The 18,844-nt window shown below is 33.1% G+C and overlaps 1 protein-coding gene across 3 annotated transcripts; it reads left to right on the top strand.

The window, feature by feature from the left end:
* Nucleotides 1–4,431: 4,431 nt before the first annotated feature.
* On the top strand, nt 4,432–18,217 carry LOC117920255 (protein argonaute 4A-like). Of its 3 annotated transcripts, none has more exons than XM_034837686.1 (23): nt 4,434–4,631; nt 6,229–6,489; nt 6,573–6,778; nt 6,873–7,097; nt 7,176–7,312; nt 7,400–7,497; nt 7,598–7,695; nt 7,823–7,991; nt 8,094–8,210; nt 8,290–8,397; nt 8,550–8,612; nt 8,687–8,800; nt 8,901–9,069; nt 9,152–9,264; nt 9,376–9,513; nt 9,689–9,819; nt 9,920–9,985; nt 16,136–16,199; nt 16,312–16,423; nt 16,509–16,582; nt 17,025–17,119; nt 17,198–17,229; nt 17,655–18,217. In XM_034837686.1, the coding sequence occupies exons 2-23, from the start codon at nt 6,238–6,240 to the stop codon at nt 17,828–17,830; spliced, it is 2,757 nt and encodes a 918-aa protein (XP_034693577.1). In that variant the 5' UTR covers nt 4,434–4,631; nt 6,229–6,237; the 3' UTR covers nt 17,831–18,217. The 3 variants fall into 3 exon arrangements, 2 of the variants coding, with proteins under 2 accessions (XP_034693577.1, XP_034693576.1); XM_034837685.1 differs by having other exon boundaries at nt 4,435–4,650; XR_004652225.1 differs by lacking the exons at nt 16,136–16,199; nt 17,025–17,119; nt 17,198–17,229; nt 17,655–18,217 and having other exon boundaries at nt 4,432–4,650; nt 16,509–16,533.
* Nucleotides 18,218–18,844: the final 627 nt, after the last annotated feature.

Genomic DNA, 18,844 nt, shown 5'->3' with positions numbered 1-18,844 from the left:
CATTATTTTTTTTTTTTAGAAAATAATTTTTTTTAAAAAAAACATTTCCTAAAATCACTATAAAATGAACTTTTAGAGTTTGTTTGACAGTAATTCTATGAAACGTTTTTAATATTTCTAATATTTGAAAAAATTTATCGTTCAAATATTAAAAATATTAGAAATGTTTTCTAAAATCACCCTTAAATATACTCTTAATCTCATTTACATGTCCAATAAAAAAAAACTTTAATTTAAATGTTCAATTTAGGAAGAAAGTTGAAAAATTCTTGACAACAAAATTAGATGAAATTCTTCCACAATCCCATACCTTCATATTTATTGAGATGTTTATGACTTGATTATGGTTGACATTGAAAATGAGCTGTGGGAATTTAGCTTTTTGGGAATTTGAGGGTTGTTTGAGAATGTTTTAAAAAAACAATTTTTAATAACAGGTTTTCAAAATGGTTCTCAATTTTTTGAAACAACAAAATTTTGTTCATTTTTTTTTTTTTGGTTTTTTCTTCATGAATGCACTATCCACTTACTCATAATATAAAAGTTTTAAAGCATTTTTTATTGTTCTTCAAACACTATACCAAAAGCAATCGAAAACATTCAAAATTTATTTTAAAAAGTAAATTGTTTTCATAATAAATTTTCAAAAAGACTGTCTTCCATTAAGGTTGTCGTGGGAAATCATCTTGAGATGAATGTGTGGTGTCATTTGTTGGTTCTACTAATACAAGTTTGACCCTCATAAAAAAATGCAGTGGTCCTGACATTCTGCTATGATTGTGTTTTTAAAATTCTTTAATAACCCTAATCAATCTCGTAACTTGCTTTTCAATAAAATATTATTGTAAAATAATAATATTATTCAATAAAATATTATTGAATCAATAAAATATGATTGTGTAGATCTAAGTGAAGATGCAGATATGGATATGATATCATGCTTATTTTCTTCTCAGTTGGGCAAGTGTATGTGACTTGAAGATTTTTATTTATTTATTTATATTTTTTTTGAGAAAAGATGGTTGGAGAGGGCCATACTCTTGCATTCCTATTACTCCTTTCCCGACAAGGTTAAAGAAAGCAACAATTTTTTTTAGCAAAGTCATTTCAAAACATGTAGTTAACTTCGAAAGAAGGTTTTGATATTGAAAAGTAATGTTTATTATTCTCGGGACTATAAAACCAAAACTTATTTTGAAGGTGATGACCTTACTAGAAGCAAATAAAGTAGATTTAACTCTTTTACTTTATAAATAAACTTTTCTTAAACTTTATATAGTTTAGATCTTTGATTTGATGAATGGAGAGATGACAGGTAAAGATTGTCCCATCAAGCATGCTAAAAATTTGTATATATTGATTTATCTTATAAAAAATTATATGTGATCAAACGATACTTTTATTGATTTGAAAAATGGTGCATGTACAATCTTCATTTTTTTTTTTAACTTTCTTATTTTCTAGTTATTAATAAAGGGTTTAAAGAAGCTCGATCTTAAAAGGGTTGATATTAATTTGGGTCTTTTCTTCATTTAGTTTGATTTTTTTATATTATTATTTGACTTGGCTCTTGGCATAATTTGGACCTTGGCACAACTTATGCTTCAAGTGCTTTCAGGGTGCTTTGGACCTTAGTTCGACTTTGACCTTGGTGTGATTTGGGCCTTGGTATGACTTGAGCTATGATGTGACTTAGGTTTTAACTTAATTGCAACAATATTAATAGAGGGCTTGAGCAACTTAATCTTAGTTTGAGGAGGTATTTTATAGATTTTGATCTTAAAGTTTAAAACTTAAGACTTTGAATATATTGACAATTTAGAGACATTGTGAAAAAATTGAAGATTTGTTAAAGTCTTACTCGAAGATTTGAAGAAGTTTTGGATATTCTTTTGAGAGCTCCCCTCTAACTCTTAATTCATCTTGAGAGCTTTAAATATGAAGTTAATTCTTATAGAGATTATAAACATTATATTTGGATGGTTTTTTGATATTTTAAAGGGGTCAAACTTGGGTATCGAAGTTAATTCTTAAGTTCCATACCACATGATTGCCCTAATAATCTGTACGTGTATATGAAAAGATAAAATAAAAACCAATTAAAAAACTAAATGCAACAAGAAAAAGTTTAAATGAGTTTGGCTTATAAAAACTTTACAACTTTTTTTTAATTGGTTAATTATTATTTTTGATGAGGATTTTTTATATATTTTTATAACTTGATAAATAAAAAATAATTAAGATGAAAATAATTAAATATATCTAACATTTATCAAAACTTAATAGATTAGAGCAAACACCAAAATTTATTTATTTATCTTTTTTATTGAATATTTTTCTAAGGAGAGTGAAAATTCAAAGATTTTTGTAACGTAATTAGTTTGCTAAAGAGGACTTTCATTTCGGTATTGAAGAAAATATAACAAAGGTGAAGGTTTCATTAGCTTGATGTAACATTTTTTATTTATTTTATGTGAATATATATGTATATGTCAAAAAAAAATTATATTAGATAATAATAATTTTTTTCTTTTATATTCTTCATACTTATATACTTTAGTTATACTTTGATACCAAATCACAAATTATGTATCTATGCACCATTGTCACATTCCTTATACCTTTGACATATTTTTTCATGCTTTGATCATATTTTTTTATAATTTAATTACATTCTACATACCTAAGTCATATTTTTTGTACCTATATTGATTTTGATCACATTATTTATATCTTAGTAGCTCAGTCATATTTTGCATATCTCGGGAAAAAATTTTCATCTTAGTAAACTTGTTTGCATATGAGTTATATTATTCATATCTTAGTTATTTAGTCACGTATTTCTCATTTTAGTTGTACTTTTTATATACTAGTAATATTCTTTGTATCTAGGTGATATTTTTCGTATTTTAACATATTGAGAATATTTTTTATATCTTAATTACATCATTTGTATCTATATAACATTTTTCATATTTTAATACTTAAGTCACTTTTTTTTGTACCTCAATACTTTGGTCACATTTTATATACTTTAGTCACATATTTTATGCCTTTGTCACATGTTTTTTTGTAACTTTATCATATGTGAATTAATAAGTATTAATATTATGTAGTCAATGAAAATCATAAAATTAAAATAGAATTTATATTTTTAAAACTATTAAAAAAATGCATGAATATGAATGTATTATTAATCCATTTAGTATAAAAAATATATAAATAGAAATTTATTATTAATTTTTTAATTATAAATACATATAAATATAAATTTATTTATTGAACAAAACATGAATATGAATTTATTGTAATACCAAGAGTTAGTCTTTTAATTTCAATTTTTTATAATATATTTTTAAAAATATATTTTAAATATAAATTTACAACTAATTTAATTATTATCAAAGTACAAGAATATTAATTTTTTCTCACTTTATTAATATCTTTTATAAATATTAGTATTATTTGAACAAATAAAAGTCATGAATTTTGAAATAAAACATATATTTTTTAATCCATTCAAAGATTCATTAAATATTAAAAAAATTAGATATTATATATAATTATTTATTATCACAAATATATGAATTTAACAAAATTAAGTATTATTATTACGTAATCAAATAAGAGAACGTAGAGAATTATTATTTTTTAAAAAATAATTGAATATATTATGATAATAAGCATCGGTATCAAAACATCATAAATTTAAAATAAAATTTATCTTTTTTAAACTTTTAATATTTATAAAAAATTCGTTCAAAAATAAAAATTTATCTGTTCACATGAACATGATTTTTAACTAGTAATTTCAAATAAAAACTTATTTTATTTGATTTTTTTTTTCATTTTCAAAATTTTAAATATAAATAAAATATTAATTTTCATAAAAATAAATTATAAATATTTATAATTTTTTATTTATAAAATATATTTATTTTTAATAAAATTAAAAAAAAAATTTAAAAGAGGGGATGTCAAAGAGGGTGCTATTTTTCAACTCAAAGAGTGGAAACCGTAGAGACATAGAGATGAAAGTAGTTGATTCCAGTGAATTAATGGAGGCTCTCAGGGGATTGTTGTGACCATAGTGACTCTGACAATGACCATTGATATTAATGCATTGAAAATGGTGCAGTGCTAATGCATTGACAATGACCATTGTAAGTAATGTGTGGGGGGAGGCGGGTGTTTGGAGGTAGAGAAAACGAGGTGTTTGGAGGCAAAGGAAATGAAACATTGTTAACTGCCCGAGTGGAGAAGTTAGGGAGTTTGCCACTTCGCCCACAATAGGATTTAATGGTCCGCACGTAATTATCCAATGTCGGACGTGGGACAGCCGGCGCCTTCTCGTCTCTCTTGGTCTTGTGTTGGAGAGAGTGAGCATGTGACCTTATTATAATAACCGCTGTCTTTTCCATTCTCTCAAAAAAACTAAAAGAAGAGGAGTCTTTATTTATTTTTATCTCTTCTTCTCTCTCTTCACTGCGGGCCATACAGGTGTTTTGAACATTTAAAACTGCTCTTTCCCTTCTAGGGTTTCTTCAATTCTCTCTCTACTTTTCAAGCCGAGAAGGAGGAGAAGAAGAAGAAGGTGGAGTGGGGTTTGACTGGTTCTCCCTGATTTTCTGGTGAGCGTTCCTCGGCTAGGTGCGTGTTACTTTCCTTTTTTGTCCATTTCGTTTTTGGGTCTGGGACAGTGAGGGGAAAGGAAAATGCTGCATGGGGAGACTTTTTGAGGCATTTTCCTTTACTGTTTCTAGGTTTCTTTTTTCCCGAGAACCAAACGGTGCTTGAGCAGTTGGGTCTGATTGAGCCCTGTACAATGTTGCTATAATTCTCTGCAATCGTGGGGTTTTGAATTTTTTTAAAATTATAATTAATTAATTAATTATTCTTAATCATGTGTTAGATCTTAAGGGCATTTGTGTGTCCGTACACATGGTCAACGGGGTTTGGGGAGTTCCAGAACCCTTTTGGACTAAACAAACATAACATAAACTCTCCTTAAAAAAAAGAAGAAAGAAGGATATGTGACTTTACCAAATTGCCCTCTTCTTCAACCCCACCCACCCCTTTCCAAAAGCCCTAATTCCTTCTCCTTCCATGTCTCAGTTCCTGCCCTTCCCAACCCTAAACCCATCGTCTACTTCAATTTAGAAAAAACTAAAAAGCCCGCATGGGTCATTCGTTGTTTTTGTTTTTGTTTTGCCTCTTCGTGAGGATGAAGAGGGTAAAAATGGTAATTTCACAAATGGGTTTGTCTTTAAAAATAAAAAAAATGAGATGTGGAATGGAGGGAAGGCGAGTGCAAATAAGATTTCCCTTTTCATTTATTTGGAGTTGCTATACTGGCTGGATTATCAAATGACCCCTTTCTTTTAAAGAAATCACAGTTTTGCCATCCTGAACCTATTCCTAGTCATCCTAGATATTTCAGGAATATTCCAGGAGGTTGTTTGTGGTTATTCTTCTGTTCTAGAACAAACCATCCTCAGTGCTTTTTGCATGCTATGTTGAATTTGCAACTAGTGAATGTTGTGTACCAAATTTCAACCTCAAATGAATATTGTATGTGAAATTTTAAGCCCATTTGGGAGTCATTATGTTTAAAACATTTTCATGCTTTTGAAAATGTTTTTAAAATGCTTTTGAAATCAAAGAGAATGGATATACACTAAAAAAATTGCTTTGATAATTTTTTTGGTAATATTATTAAATAAAAAAAAAGGTGATTTTTGGAAGAATCATGGATCAAGTGATTGTCCAATGATTCTCCAATTTTGAAAAGTAATTTTAAAAAGTGCTTTCAAGCATTAGGAAATGTTTTTACACCCTTTTTAAAATAACTCTCAAATGGGCTCTTCTTTTCATGTGCTTGTGTGTGTTTTTGGCTTGAGCCTCTTGATGACTTGATGGAGAACTTGGAGTTGGTTGGCCTCATTGTTTTTGAGTGCTGTATTTTATCGTTATTTCTTTCTTGAAAAGAAAAAACAGCTTAATGGGTGATTTTGAGTACCCAATTAAAATAGATTTCTGGCATAATTGATGAGTAGCATTGTTTTATTGTTTAGTTTATGGTTTGGTTATGTTTGTTGCCTCTTATAGCCTATAGGTAAAGGATTCACTAGAACAATTTGGTTGCTACGGGATTTTAGTTTTAACAAGGTGGTCTTGTGATCTTAGCTTTGCTAGTTTATTATTGTTACTTATTTATCTTTGCTTTAGGCATTTGAAATGGAGCCTTCGGACACAACGGAGGTCACAGAGGAGGTTCTGCCACCACCTCCATCTGTGATTCCTCATGATGGAGTTGGCATACAAGTAAAACCAGAACATGCATCTGAGTCGGTGAAGAAAACAACAAAGCCAAAGCGTTTCCCGATGTCTAGGCGTGGTTTTGGATCTAAAGGACAAAAAATATCACTCCTAACGAACCATTTTAAAGTTGGTGTTACTAATGCTAGTGGCCACTTCTTTCACTACAGCGTAAGTCTTTCTGTTTGTTTGTGTCTTTTCACGGGTGTTTTTTTTTTTTGTAATACTGATGGATTTCTCCTTTGCTGGGACAGGTAGCCTTGTCATATGAAGATGGCCGGCCTGTTGAAATGAAGGGTGTTGGAAGAAAAATAATGGATAAAGTTCACGAGACTTATGACACTGAGCTGTCTGGGAAGGATTTTGCTTATGATGGGGAGAAGAGCTTATTCACGGTTGGGGCCCTCCCACACAACAAACTGGAATTCACTGTTGTGCTCGATAGCGTCTCTTCAAATAGGTAATTTGCATGGGTTCTTTAAACAATAGTGCATGTGATTTACAGTATCACTTGGCATGGGACATTAACTTGGTGGGAGCAATGTTGTATCTAGAAATACTAGAAATGGCAGCCCTGATGTCAATGGAAGTCCAAATGGGGGTGACCGAAAGAGGCCAAGGCGTGCATCCCAGTCTAAAACATTTAAAGTAGAGATAAGTTTTGCTGCCAAAATCCCAATGCAGGCCATTGCAAGCGCATTACGTGGTCAAGAATCAGAGAATTCTCAAGAAGCCATCAGAGTCTTAGACATAATTTTGAGGCAGCATGCAGCAAAACAGTAACTTCAAAATTATCCTTGTTTCTTTCTAGCTTATTTTTCTGTTATTGGCCATTCTAATTGGATTTTTTCCTACAGGGGCTGCCTTCTTGTCCGTCAATCATTCTTTCATGATAACTCAAGGAATTTTACAGACTTGGGAGGCGGTGTCCTTGGATGCAGAGGGTTTCATTCCAGTTTTCGAGCCACACAAGGTGGTTTATCTCTAAATGTTGGTAAGTATGCTACCTAATTTATATACAAGGTTTTTTTCCCCCAACTGCATAACATTTTACCTATCACCATTTTTTTGTTAACTGCAGATGGGTCCACTACTACAATCATACAGCCTGGACCGCTTGTTGATTTTCTCATTGCAAACCAAAATGCACGAGATCCATTCCAGCTCGACTGGTCAAAGGTATCAAATTCTGTGCTCTGTGGCATTGTGGTAGTAAACTATTACCAAACCTGTGAGATCTCTTCCAGATTTTCTGAATGCCATAGTTTTTCCTTGACAGGCTAAACGGACTCTCAAAAATTTAAGGATAAAGGTAAAACCTTCTAATTCAGAGTACAGAATTGTTGGACTGAGTGAAAGTCCTTGCAAAGAGCAGATGTAAGTCATTTCTCTCTTCATGTTATCCTCTCTTTTACTATGGTTAAGCTGATAAACTGCTTTAGTTTTCCTGTTGATGTATTTTAGGGTTTTTTATTGCTCTTCTTTTTTCTTTGCCTTGTTGTAGGTTCACCCTAAAAAATAGGGGAAAAAATGGAAATGATGATGCTGAAAGTATAGAAGTGACGGTTTATGATTATTTTGTTAACTATCGCCAGATAGAGTTGCGGTATTCTGGAGACTTACCTTGCATCAATGTTGGGAAACCAAAAAGGCCTACTTACTTGCCTATTGAGGTGACATAATTTTTGAATTAGAATTTTAATATGGTCATGCAGCTTCTTGTGAGCTTGCTTGGTGGTATATGGTCAGTGAGCTTGGTTCTGGTTTGTATCCAGCTTTGTTTTTTGGTTTCTTTACAACGCTATACGAAGGCATTAACTGTTCATCAAAGGTCCACCTTGGTAGAAAGATCAAGACAAAAGCCCCAAGAGAAGATGACGATCTTAACTGATGTAGGTTTATCCCCAGTATTTTGAACTGAATTTATATATATGTTCTGTGTCTGGGATTTACCTCTGGGGTTTGTGGCAGGTCATGAAAAGCAACAATTACGAGGCTGATTCATTGCTGCGTTCTTGTGGCATTTCAATCAGTACTCAATTTACTCAAGTTGAAGGTCGCGTTCTTTCAGCCCCAAGGGTATTGCATTTCTCAATAAGTCAATTCATTTTTTTTTTACCTTTTTTTCTTTATGGTTTTCATGTAATTTTCTTTGTTTTCCATAATGTTAATTGTTGTGCCTTATAAAGGTCCATGGTTATAAACTTCTCCATAATTGTCGTATTTGGCAGTTAAAGGCAGGAAATGGAGAAGATCTTATTGCTAGAAATGGGCGGTGGAGCTTCAACAATAAGGTGCTATGGATAATTTCTGCTCATTTAAATCTTGATACTACTAGAATTCTGACTGAAATTTGTTTGTTGTATAGAAACTTGCTGAACCTTCAAAAATCAAGAATTGGGCTGCTGTAAACTTCTCTGCTCGCTGTGATACAAAGGGTCTATGTAGAGATATAGCCAGGTTTGGAGAAACGAAAGGAATTGTAAGTTCTATCAATGTCCTGTATGCTGACTTCACCATGGAATCCAGTGCCTAAGCCATGTGGTTTATGATTTCATTATGTTTTTCTCTCTCTCTTGTAGTTCATAGATCCCCCAATAGATGTTTTTGAAGAGAATCCTCAATTTAGACGAGCTCCACCTATGGTTCGCGTGGAGAAGATGTTTGAACAAATGAAGCCACAATTGCCTGATGGTCCTCCCCATTTTATTGTCTGCCTTCTTCCTGATAGGAAGAACTCTGACATATATGGTTGGCTAATTATAATTTATTTTTAATTCATACTGTTGTATTTTATTAATATATTTAATAATTTATTTAGTTTGATCTTAAGGTCCATGGAAAAGGAAGTGCCTTGCAGAATTTGGAATTTTTAATCAATGCCTTGCACCTACTAGAGTTAATGATCAGTATATCATGAATGTACTTTTGAAGATCAATGCCAAAGTAATGTGTTTGCCTCGCATTTGTGCTGTTCTAGTTTCTTATTTTCTTTGCATTTGTTCTTCTGCTTATCTTCCTATTTGTTTAACTTCCTCTTTTTTCATGTCTCTACAGCTTGGTGGTTTGAATTCTCTGTTAGCCATTGAACCATCAAGAAATATACCCTTGGTTTCCAAGGTTCCTACCATAATCTTTGGAATGGATGTGTCACATGGCTCCCCTGGCCAATCTGATATTCCATCTGTTGCTGCTGTACGACACCTTCTCTTTGTAGTCTTATGGTCTTACATGTAGCTTCTATCCCCCAATTTTTTCCTTCCAGAAATTGTAGTCTTATGTTTCCAGGAGTGATAGTTATTTAATTATTTACTTATCAATCTGTGGTTGTTTTGAATTTTGTGATAACATATTTGTTTTTAATTCTTAGGTTGTGAGTTCTAGGTGTTGGCCACTGATCTCTCGTTACAGAGCTTCTGTTCGTACACAGTCACCGAAAGTTGAAATGATAGATTCGCTTTTTAAGCCAGTATCAGATGATAAAGATTTAGGCATTGTCAGGTTCGATCCTTATTTCCTATTTTGATTTGAACTGAGCGTTCTAAGTTTCTTATCCTGCTAGATATTATGGATTGCTGAACGTCTCTGCCTTTAATTTCAGGGAGCTACTGTTGGACTTTTATGTGAGTTCAGGGCAAACAAAGCCCACTCAAATAATCATTTTCAGGTATATTATTATTATTGTTTATTATTATTAATATTTTTGAATAGGTAAATGCAAATAATATTAATAAAGCACCAAATCGGCACACCAAGGTACATAGGATATATGCAACGGTTGCCAAAAGGCACCAAAAAAGGACAAGGAGAACAAAAGATGACTCCCTCCCTCAGTAAGAACCCAACCAATTAATTATTATTTTATTTCCAAACAGGAAGTTTCTTCATCCTTTATCATTTTGGCTTGGATATTTTTTGTAATCTTGTTTATGAAGAGGCACTGGAACTTGCCTTGGCTTGACCAGATAAGCGTAAAACTCATGAATTATGAGCCTCACTAACAAAAACCAATGAGTTTACAGCTCACGAACTCCTTAATAAATTTAGGCTGTTGGGGAAATTGGTAGTCTAACAATTATAAGGTTTATGTATAGAGATATATTCTCTGGGCAGAAGGCGTAAACTAATTTCAGATTGTTAGGAGTGGTGAGGCAAAAGAAGCATTGTGATGTGTTTTCAAAGATGACAAATTTTTCATGTCCACAGGGGAGATGAAAATATTTCCCAACCATGCAAATCTTCTTATGTCAGCATTATATGATTTCTTTTATATTTTTTGTTTCTAAATAGACTATTTGATTCATAAACAACAAGAAGCTCTCTGGAACAGCTTTATGGCATAACGCTTGTATGTTCTAATGGTATTTGTTTCTGCACATTGCCTTGACAGTAAGGGACCTTCTTGAATGGTATTGAACTTGATTGAATGAGATGATGAACAATCTTGACATTTGTTATTCTAGTCTGTCAATCATAATGTTCAAAAGAACCCAAAAAGAAGGAAGAAATTGTCCCTCACCAAGAAAAAATTGTCAATATATTGGAATCCATTTGGAACTTGAAAAGTGCTCTTTGCAACTAATAATATATAGGAAGATTGCTTGAAGTCCCCTTGTTCCACGTGGGAAAAGATGGGAACCAAAAGGTGGTTTATATTGAAACTCACTTTTTATGCCTTATGGGTTTGTTATTGAGAGAAATTGGAGGTCCACACATGCGCCATGTTGAAGCCCATCTAGTGAGATTTTAGGGAGGCCTAGGTTGTAAACCATCTAACAGGACACGTTTGCATCCATCAAACACCTAGGGGGGAACCTCCTTGGAGTCCGACTTTTTGTTCCATTTTTTTAAACCTATTTTGGGTTTCTTTTATTATTATTTTTCCAGTTGGATTAGTTTGAGAAGAGTTCTTAGTTACTAATTTCTATCCCTAGACATCATCATCTTTTTTTTTTTTTTTTTTCCATTTAGAGTATGCCAATTTGATTTGAGAGGGGGAAAAAAAGAGCCCCCATATTGCAGTAATGAAGACCTTAGATAGCAATGTGTCACTCTTTATTGATCACTTTGTGTGACTTCTATTTGTAGAAACACTTTGGAAGAGTTGTGTTGCTGTAGTTATTGAAGTGCATCGTTGTTGGCAGTTGATTGTTGTACCTTGGAGGTAGTGTTCAAAGTAATGGCCGAGTCAGATATGACTTTGTTGAGATCAGTATGACTTGGATGAGTTGTATCACCTTGATAAGGTGTGAAATGAGTAAAAAACCTGAATCACCCTTATGCATTGATGTGGCTTTAAGAATGTCAGTACTAAATAAAGTTGCAACTCTCATTCGAATTGGGTTCTAGGATGCTAAGGAAAAGGAAGCCTCTCTTTTAGAAAGTGGGCGACAATGGAAGAAGTCTTGTGTAGGCAAAAATAAAGATAATTATGGCTTAAAGAAGGTGATAAACACGTAAAGTTATTTCATAAAATGTCCAATGCTTGTAGAAGAAGAAACTAATGTTATCTCAGGATATAAACATAAAGGAGGGGGTGACAAATGCTTTGCATAGCCTTCTTTTTCAGTTGGGGGAGTAGAGACCGAACATCAATGGAATTACTTATGAAACTTTGGGTAGAGAGGATTCAAGTTCCCTAGAGATACCATTTTTTGAGGTTTTTTCAGTCCTCTAGTTTGTGTGGGGATAAACCCCTTGGGCTAATGCTTCTCCATGGCATTTTGGTAATTTTGTTGAGACTTTATGGAAAGTGAGGTAATAAAGTTTTTTTGCAAAGTTCTATGAGTTAGGCTCTTTCAAAAGAAGCTTAAATGCCATGTTTATAATGTTAGTTCCAAAAAAGGGGGTGCAAAAGATTTAAGAGATTTTAAACCCATCAATTTGGTGGGAAACTATATAAAGTAATGGAAAAGTGGTTTTGCTGCATGTGTTTGTGGAGGCAAACAAATTTTTGATACTGTTTGCATAGTAAATAAGCCATTAACTCAAGGTTGAAAAGCACCAACACTGGGGTCATATATAAGTTGGATATTGAGAAGGTGTATGATCATGTCAAATGAGGCATCTTACTGGTGGTCTTGGAAAAGAATGGGATTCAATTCCAAGCACCGATAGTTAGGTCATATATAAGCTAGAGATTGAGAAGGGGTATGATCATGTCAAGGGTTCTCCTTTATTTTGAATTAGGCAAAGGAAGGGGGCTTCATCATAGGGTCTTTAGTTAATGGTAGAGGAGAGGGAATGGAGGTGTCCCACCTATTATTTGTCAATGATACTTTTATTCTCTATAATGCTAATAAGAAGCATATGAAGTATTTGAGCTTGGTATTCATGTGGTTTAAGGCAATTTTAGCCTTAGAGTTAAAAATCAATCTAGAGAAAATCAAGTTTATCCTAGCTAGGGAGGTTGCTAATGTACATACCTTAGCTAAGGTTCTAGGTTGTAAAGTGGGTATCCTCCTTACTTTATTTAGGTCTTTCACTGAGAGCACTTTTTAGATCAATCTGGGTTTGGAATGTGGTGGAAGAAAGATTTTAGAATCATCTCACTATGTGGAAGATAAGATACCTATCAAAAGGAGGAATGTTAACCCTTATAAAAAAACACTCTATCTAGCTTACCAATTTACCTTATGTCTTTATTTGTCATATCGATAAAAGTAGTTTTAAGGTTGGAAAGGATCCAAAGAAATTTTGATTCAAGGGGAGGAGCTCTTTAGAGAAAATGACATTTGGTGAATTAGTTGACAATTTGCATGGATATGAGGAGGGTGGCTTGGGTATTAGAAGTTTGTCAATTTTTAATAGCGCTTTTTTTGCAAATAGTGTTGAAGATTCGGTAATGTGAGTGAATCCCTCTCAAAGTGGATGATTATAGGGAAGCATGAGGAATGGTGCTCTATAAGAGTGAGGGAAGGGCGGGGGGTGAGTGTGTGGAAAGCAATCAAAAGAGGTGGGAGGCCTTCAATAGTAGAGCTAGTTTTAGGGTGGTAGATGGACAAAAGGTGAAATTTTGGAAGAATAGTTGGTGCGATGACTTACCCTTGGGAGTGGTTTTTTCTACATTGTTCTCAATAACCACCACCAAAGATGCGAGTAGCCTAGGTGTGTGAGTAGGGAGGGGAGGGGGATTGTTGGGAACTTTAGGTTCACAAAATAGATTCATATTTTTTGGACCATTTGGAAGGGGGGAGTAATGGGAGAAGTGGAGACCTTTTTTAGGAAATTGCAAGCATGGTCGATTTGTGGAGTATATAAAGGTCAGTTTCTAGTATTAGTAATAAGAGTTCACAGATTTTTTGTGACTTATCCTCCTTGTCACAAGCATATGTATTTTACAAATTATCACAAACCCAAGTTATTAACTTGTATAAGTTAAGATCTGTCCTTCAATATAACGGAACATCTCTTTTTCTTAAGAACGAAAGAAAAGATTATTTTGGTTTTGGAGCACACGAAATATTTCATTACGAATTAAGACATAAGAAACTTCGTAATTCTGGAATGAATCAATGGAAGAACTGGTTAAGAGGTCATTATCAATATAAATATTTATCTCCGATTATATGGTCTAGATTAGTACCACAAAAGTGGCGAAATAGAGTAAATCAACATTGTGTGGCTCAAAATCAAAATAAAGATTTAAGCAAATGGGATTTATCTCAAAAAGATCAATTAATTCATTACAACAAACAAAATGATTATGAAGCAGACTCATTAACGAATCAAAAAGAAAATTTTAAAAAACACTATAGATATGACCTTTTATCATATAAATATATTAATTATGAAGATAAGAATGACTCATATATTTATGGATCACCATTACAAGTAAATAATAACCAAGATATTTCTTATAATTACAACACACATAAACGCAAATTTTTTGATATGCTGGAAGGTATCTATATATATATCCCTACACCACTTGAAAGTAGTCATGTTGTGGTAGCTAATTTATGTTATATTTGAAATAGAGTAGGTGATGCACTCCTTAGTGAAGATCTCCTTTTGAGATGACATGGATCCTTTGTTGGGAAGAAGAGGAAGAAAGCCTAGAGAGCTACTTCTTTATACTTATATGGGCCATGTGGAAGGAGAGTAATGGGAGAGCATTTGATATAACAACGAAGAATTGAATCAGGCAATTTGATAATCTTTTATGTTTAATTTTTTGTAGAAGGTTAGAGTGTGCATAGAGCTTGTTCATTGTCTATGATAGACTTTATGGATTGACTGAACTCTAAGTAAGTCGAGGAGGGAGTTGTTTTTTGTATTGTTTTGAAAATCGGATCGGATTGGCCGGTCTAATTGGTCTGACCATCGATCGGCGATCTCTTTGGTTCGGTCTTGCGAATTGGACCATTCAAGGTCAGACTGGCTTTGAACTGGCGGTCGGACCATCGAACTGGACTGATTGTCCGGTTTTGGATGAACCGGTCAACTTCTGGTTGACCAGAATTCTGGTGGGCTGTTTGCCCAACACCCTTCCTTGCAAGCCAACTACGTTTTTCACAATATGGCAAACATGTCCCGGGTATTTATATCACAGTTGGAACCTGTTAGCTTCCGATGTGGGACAAGTGTTTTGGTTGTATTAAAAGAAAACTTGAAAACTAACCATTGTGGAGATTTGATCTTGAGAGCTATGGCTATCAAAATGACTAAGAGACCACTCAACTACTTACCTACATTACTACATGAGAGGGTAAATATATATATATATATATATTGTATATATCCTTGTTTTAAATTTTTATCATATAAACCATTTAAACAAATAGAAATATTTATATCTACATTTATTTTATAATAATTATTAATAATAATGTGAAATTAATATAAATTAATTAATATAATAATTTTTAAAATTTTAAAATAACAAAATATATAGATATGTAATCAAATTTAATATTATAATTTTCTTTTCACCTTTATGTTTAAATATTATACCTATTCCGTTTAATAAAATTTAGTATATTAATATATTTATATTTATCTTTATCATTTAATTTGATATATCAAATATAAAAAAATGAAATATTATTAAAAAATTTAATTATATATATATATATATATATATATATATATATTAATTTCTTGTAATAATTTTTAATTCTAATAACATATAAAATATATATATATGACGTCATTGGTTCGACCATCGATTCGACTAGTAAACTGTGAATCAATAACTTTTTTGATTTAATGCTCGGTCTAGTTCTGAAAACATTGGTTTTTTGTGTATTCGTTTGCTTTGTTGGGCTTTTGGTGCCTTCGTATGTAGTGTGTATGCTTTTGTATGCCCTTTTGTTAGGTGGTAATTATATTTCAACTTTGCCTATTAAAAAATAAGTATTCATAATATGTAAGCAATTAGTCATATTATTAATTAAATATTCATCTATAATGAATTAAAATCAGAATGATAAATTGAGTTCTATTCCTAATATGTAACCATTTAGTTATTATATTAATTAAATATACTTAATTAAAGCAGCATGATATTCCTAAAATCAAAAGTTACTTATATTGCTTTTGTCCATCCCATTTGGTTGGGATTTGAATTTTGCATCATCATCATTGTCGGCATTGTCATCACTATTGTCCACAGCATCATCGCCATATAATCCTTATTTTTCTATTGTGTTTATGTCTTGATGTTTTAATCTGAAGCATTCAGAAGTTGATAATTGAAAAGAATCACTGCTTTCCATCTGATGACTTTTTTTTTTTTTTTTCCTTTTTTGTTAAATTAATTTCTTCTAACATTGCTCAAAACCATTTATGATGAGTATTAATGTGTTGGACTTAGGGATGGAGTCAGTGAATCGCAGTTCAACCAAGTCTTGAACATTGAGCTAGATCAAATTATTGAGGTTTTCCTGGGATACTCCCATGCGCTGAAGTTATTTTTTTAATTTTTTTTTTCTCTCAGGCACTTGCAGTCTTAAACGTTATGTTTTTGTTTTCCTCCCTGTTCTTTTGCAGGCTTGCAAGTTCCTCGATGAGAAGTGGACTCCTAAATTCACAATAATTATTGCCCAGAAAAATCACCACACAAAATTCTTCCAAGCTGGGTCTCAAGATAATGTGCCTCCTGGTTAGCTTCTTTAAAACCCATCTTCTGGTGAAAAACGAGTTATATCATCTGATGACAAAGTGTACTCCATCTTCGTCATTTGCAGGAACTGTAATTGACAGCAAAGTCTGTCATCCAACGCACAACGATTTCTACATGTGCGCACATGCAGGGATGATAGTGAGTTTTTACATAAAGCTGGTGTTTTTACTGGGACAAAAATAAGCCATGCCCTACTTGGCAGTTGGGAATTTTGCAAATCGGTCTTTTTCAATGTAAACAGCATTAGTAATACCTCTGGGCAGTTGCTTGGATTTCCATAGTGCAACTTCTCTCCATTTCACAGCTTCACTCATGAGAGTTGTTTTTACACCATTCAAAGCACCCTGTGTTGGTTTGGGCAGAAGACCTTGCACATATCCAAGAGATCAATCCAACCATGCTGACAGTTAATGAAGATAGAAACATGGGCATCTTCCCACCCCCTAAACAAACAGAAAGATTTGACGAAGTGATATTTCAGGGCCAACCCTGAACAGAGATTTGCAAATGTTTTCCTTATTGGAGTTGGATACATGCTTTTATCTGACTAATTTCTATTTTTAATATCTATATTTTGTAGGGGACAACAAGACCAACACATTACCATGTTCTTCTAGACGAGATAGGCTTTTCAGCTGATGATATGCAAGAACTCATCCATTCTCTGTCCTATGTGTAAGTATTCTTAATCATACTGTATTGTTATAAAGTATTTAGGGCTGTTATGATACCTAACTCTTTTATATTTTGCAGGTATCAGAGAAGCACTACTGCCATATCCATCGGTAATGCATATTCCTTTACATTTCAATTGGTTAAAACCAAAGCTATTCAGTTCCTGAATATCTTGTAATCTAGTTTGTCTCACCTCGGCATCTTATCTAACAACGAGCTAAAATTCTAGTAATTTTTAGGTTCCTGGGTAGTTTAATAATTTTACTGAGAAATGAGTATCGTTTTATTGATAGCTAGATATTTAAAATGATGCTTTCAACACTGAACAACTGACTCTCTTCCTGCATCCTGCCAAAAGCGAGGAAGTAGTTTGGAAGGTTATCAGTTTTATGCCAATGAAACCATTTTGTAGTCTTGTAGATGTCATGAAACCGACTATTTTCCTGATCTTGAAACATTGATGAAAATGGAGTGCATTGTTACACCTAGTTATTTTATTGGAGTCTAAAATTTGCCATTGTTGTGTTTCCTGTAGTCGCCCCAGTTCGCTATGCACACCTGGCGGCTACACAGGTTTCACAGTTCATGAAGTTCGATGACTCCTCGGAGACATCTTCGAGCCATGGAAGTTTGACTTCTGTTGGAGGTCCCCCTGTCCCCGAACTCCCCAGGTTGCATGAAAAGGTTTGCAGTTCTATGTTCTTTTGCTGATCTTTTTTGTGAAAGTCCAGACTAATACACTGTTATCAAGGGTTTTTGGTAGGCAGCTTATTTCCAGCAATGCCTCTTAACTACTCTGTCTATATATTATTACACACTTGTGAAGGAAGATGGTACTAGCAGCTTCTTCCTAGGGAAACCTGTGTTCTGTAAAGTCTGACTAGACTACTTTGACATCCGATGTACATACCAACGGCTATACTATGTGGTTTCCCTATTTTGTTTCCGGGTCTCATGTCTATTAACTCCCTGTTGTATATGCTACATGGCTTCTATATTTTTGTTTATAACTCTAGTAGCTACCTAGGAAACCCAGGTTTTGTATGTATGGACGTATTGAGTTATGTACATGGCACATGGTTTTGCTATCTCGTTCCATATTCTATTAGTGCTATGACCAATGTGCTACATGGCTTCTGGGTTTTGGTTTGTAACTCTTATAGCTGAGGGAGATATGCACTGCCATGTCTATTTATCCAAGGTTTTGATGCCTACATTTTGTGTGATCTTTTCAGAAAGCATGAGGTCCTTCAGGAGAACAAATATGGTGAACCCAAAGCCTAACTCTTTTAACAAGGTTTTGGAAAATCTTTGGGTACTGATTTGGTGTCCATCGAACTTAATATAAGGGTCTGTTTGGGAAGTATTTCTTAAAACTGTTTTCTGTTTTCCGAAACAAAATCATTAGAAAACATGTTTAGTGATCTAGTATTGTTTTATTCTTGGTGAACATCTTAGACCTGTTTCGCCTGTTTTTTCACTATTTGCGGAACAAAAACAAAAGGGTTGTTCTCCGTGTTTTCATTAGGCTTGTTATTCATCTTCTGTGTTCTCAAGTGCATCCCTTCCTTGTGAAGGTCTCCATCGCTACAAGAAAAAATCTTTGAAAATATAGAAAAAAAATCTTTAAAAATACCCCCCCAAAAAAAAATATATCTTTGAAAAACTGACAAAAATTTATGAAAAAAATATAAAAATCTTCAAAAAAATCAGAGAATTTCTCAA

This window comes from Vitis riparia, chromosome 8, assembly GCF_004353265.1.
Source record: "Vitis riparia cultivar Riparia Gloire de Montpellier isolate 1030 chromosome 8, EGFV_Vit.rip_1.0, whole genome shotgun sequence".
NCBI lineage: Eukaryota > Viridiplantae > Streptophyta > Magnoliopsida > Vitales > Vitaceae > Vitis > Vitis riparia.
The sequence above is the reverse complement of the archived record's forward strand: the minus strand, read 5'-3'. Positions and strand labels throughout refer to the sequence as shown.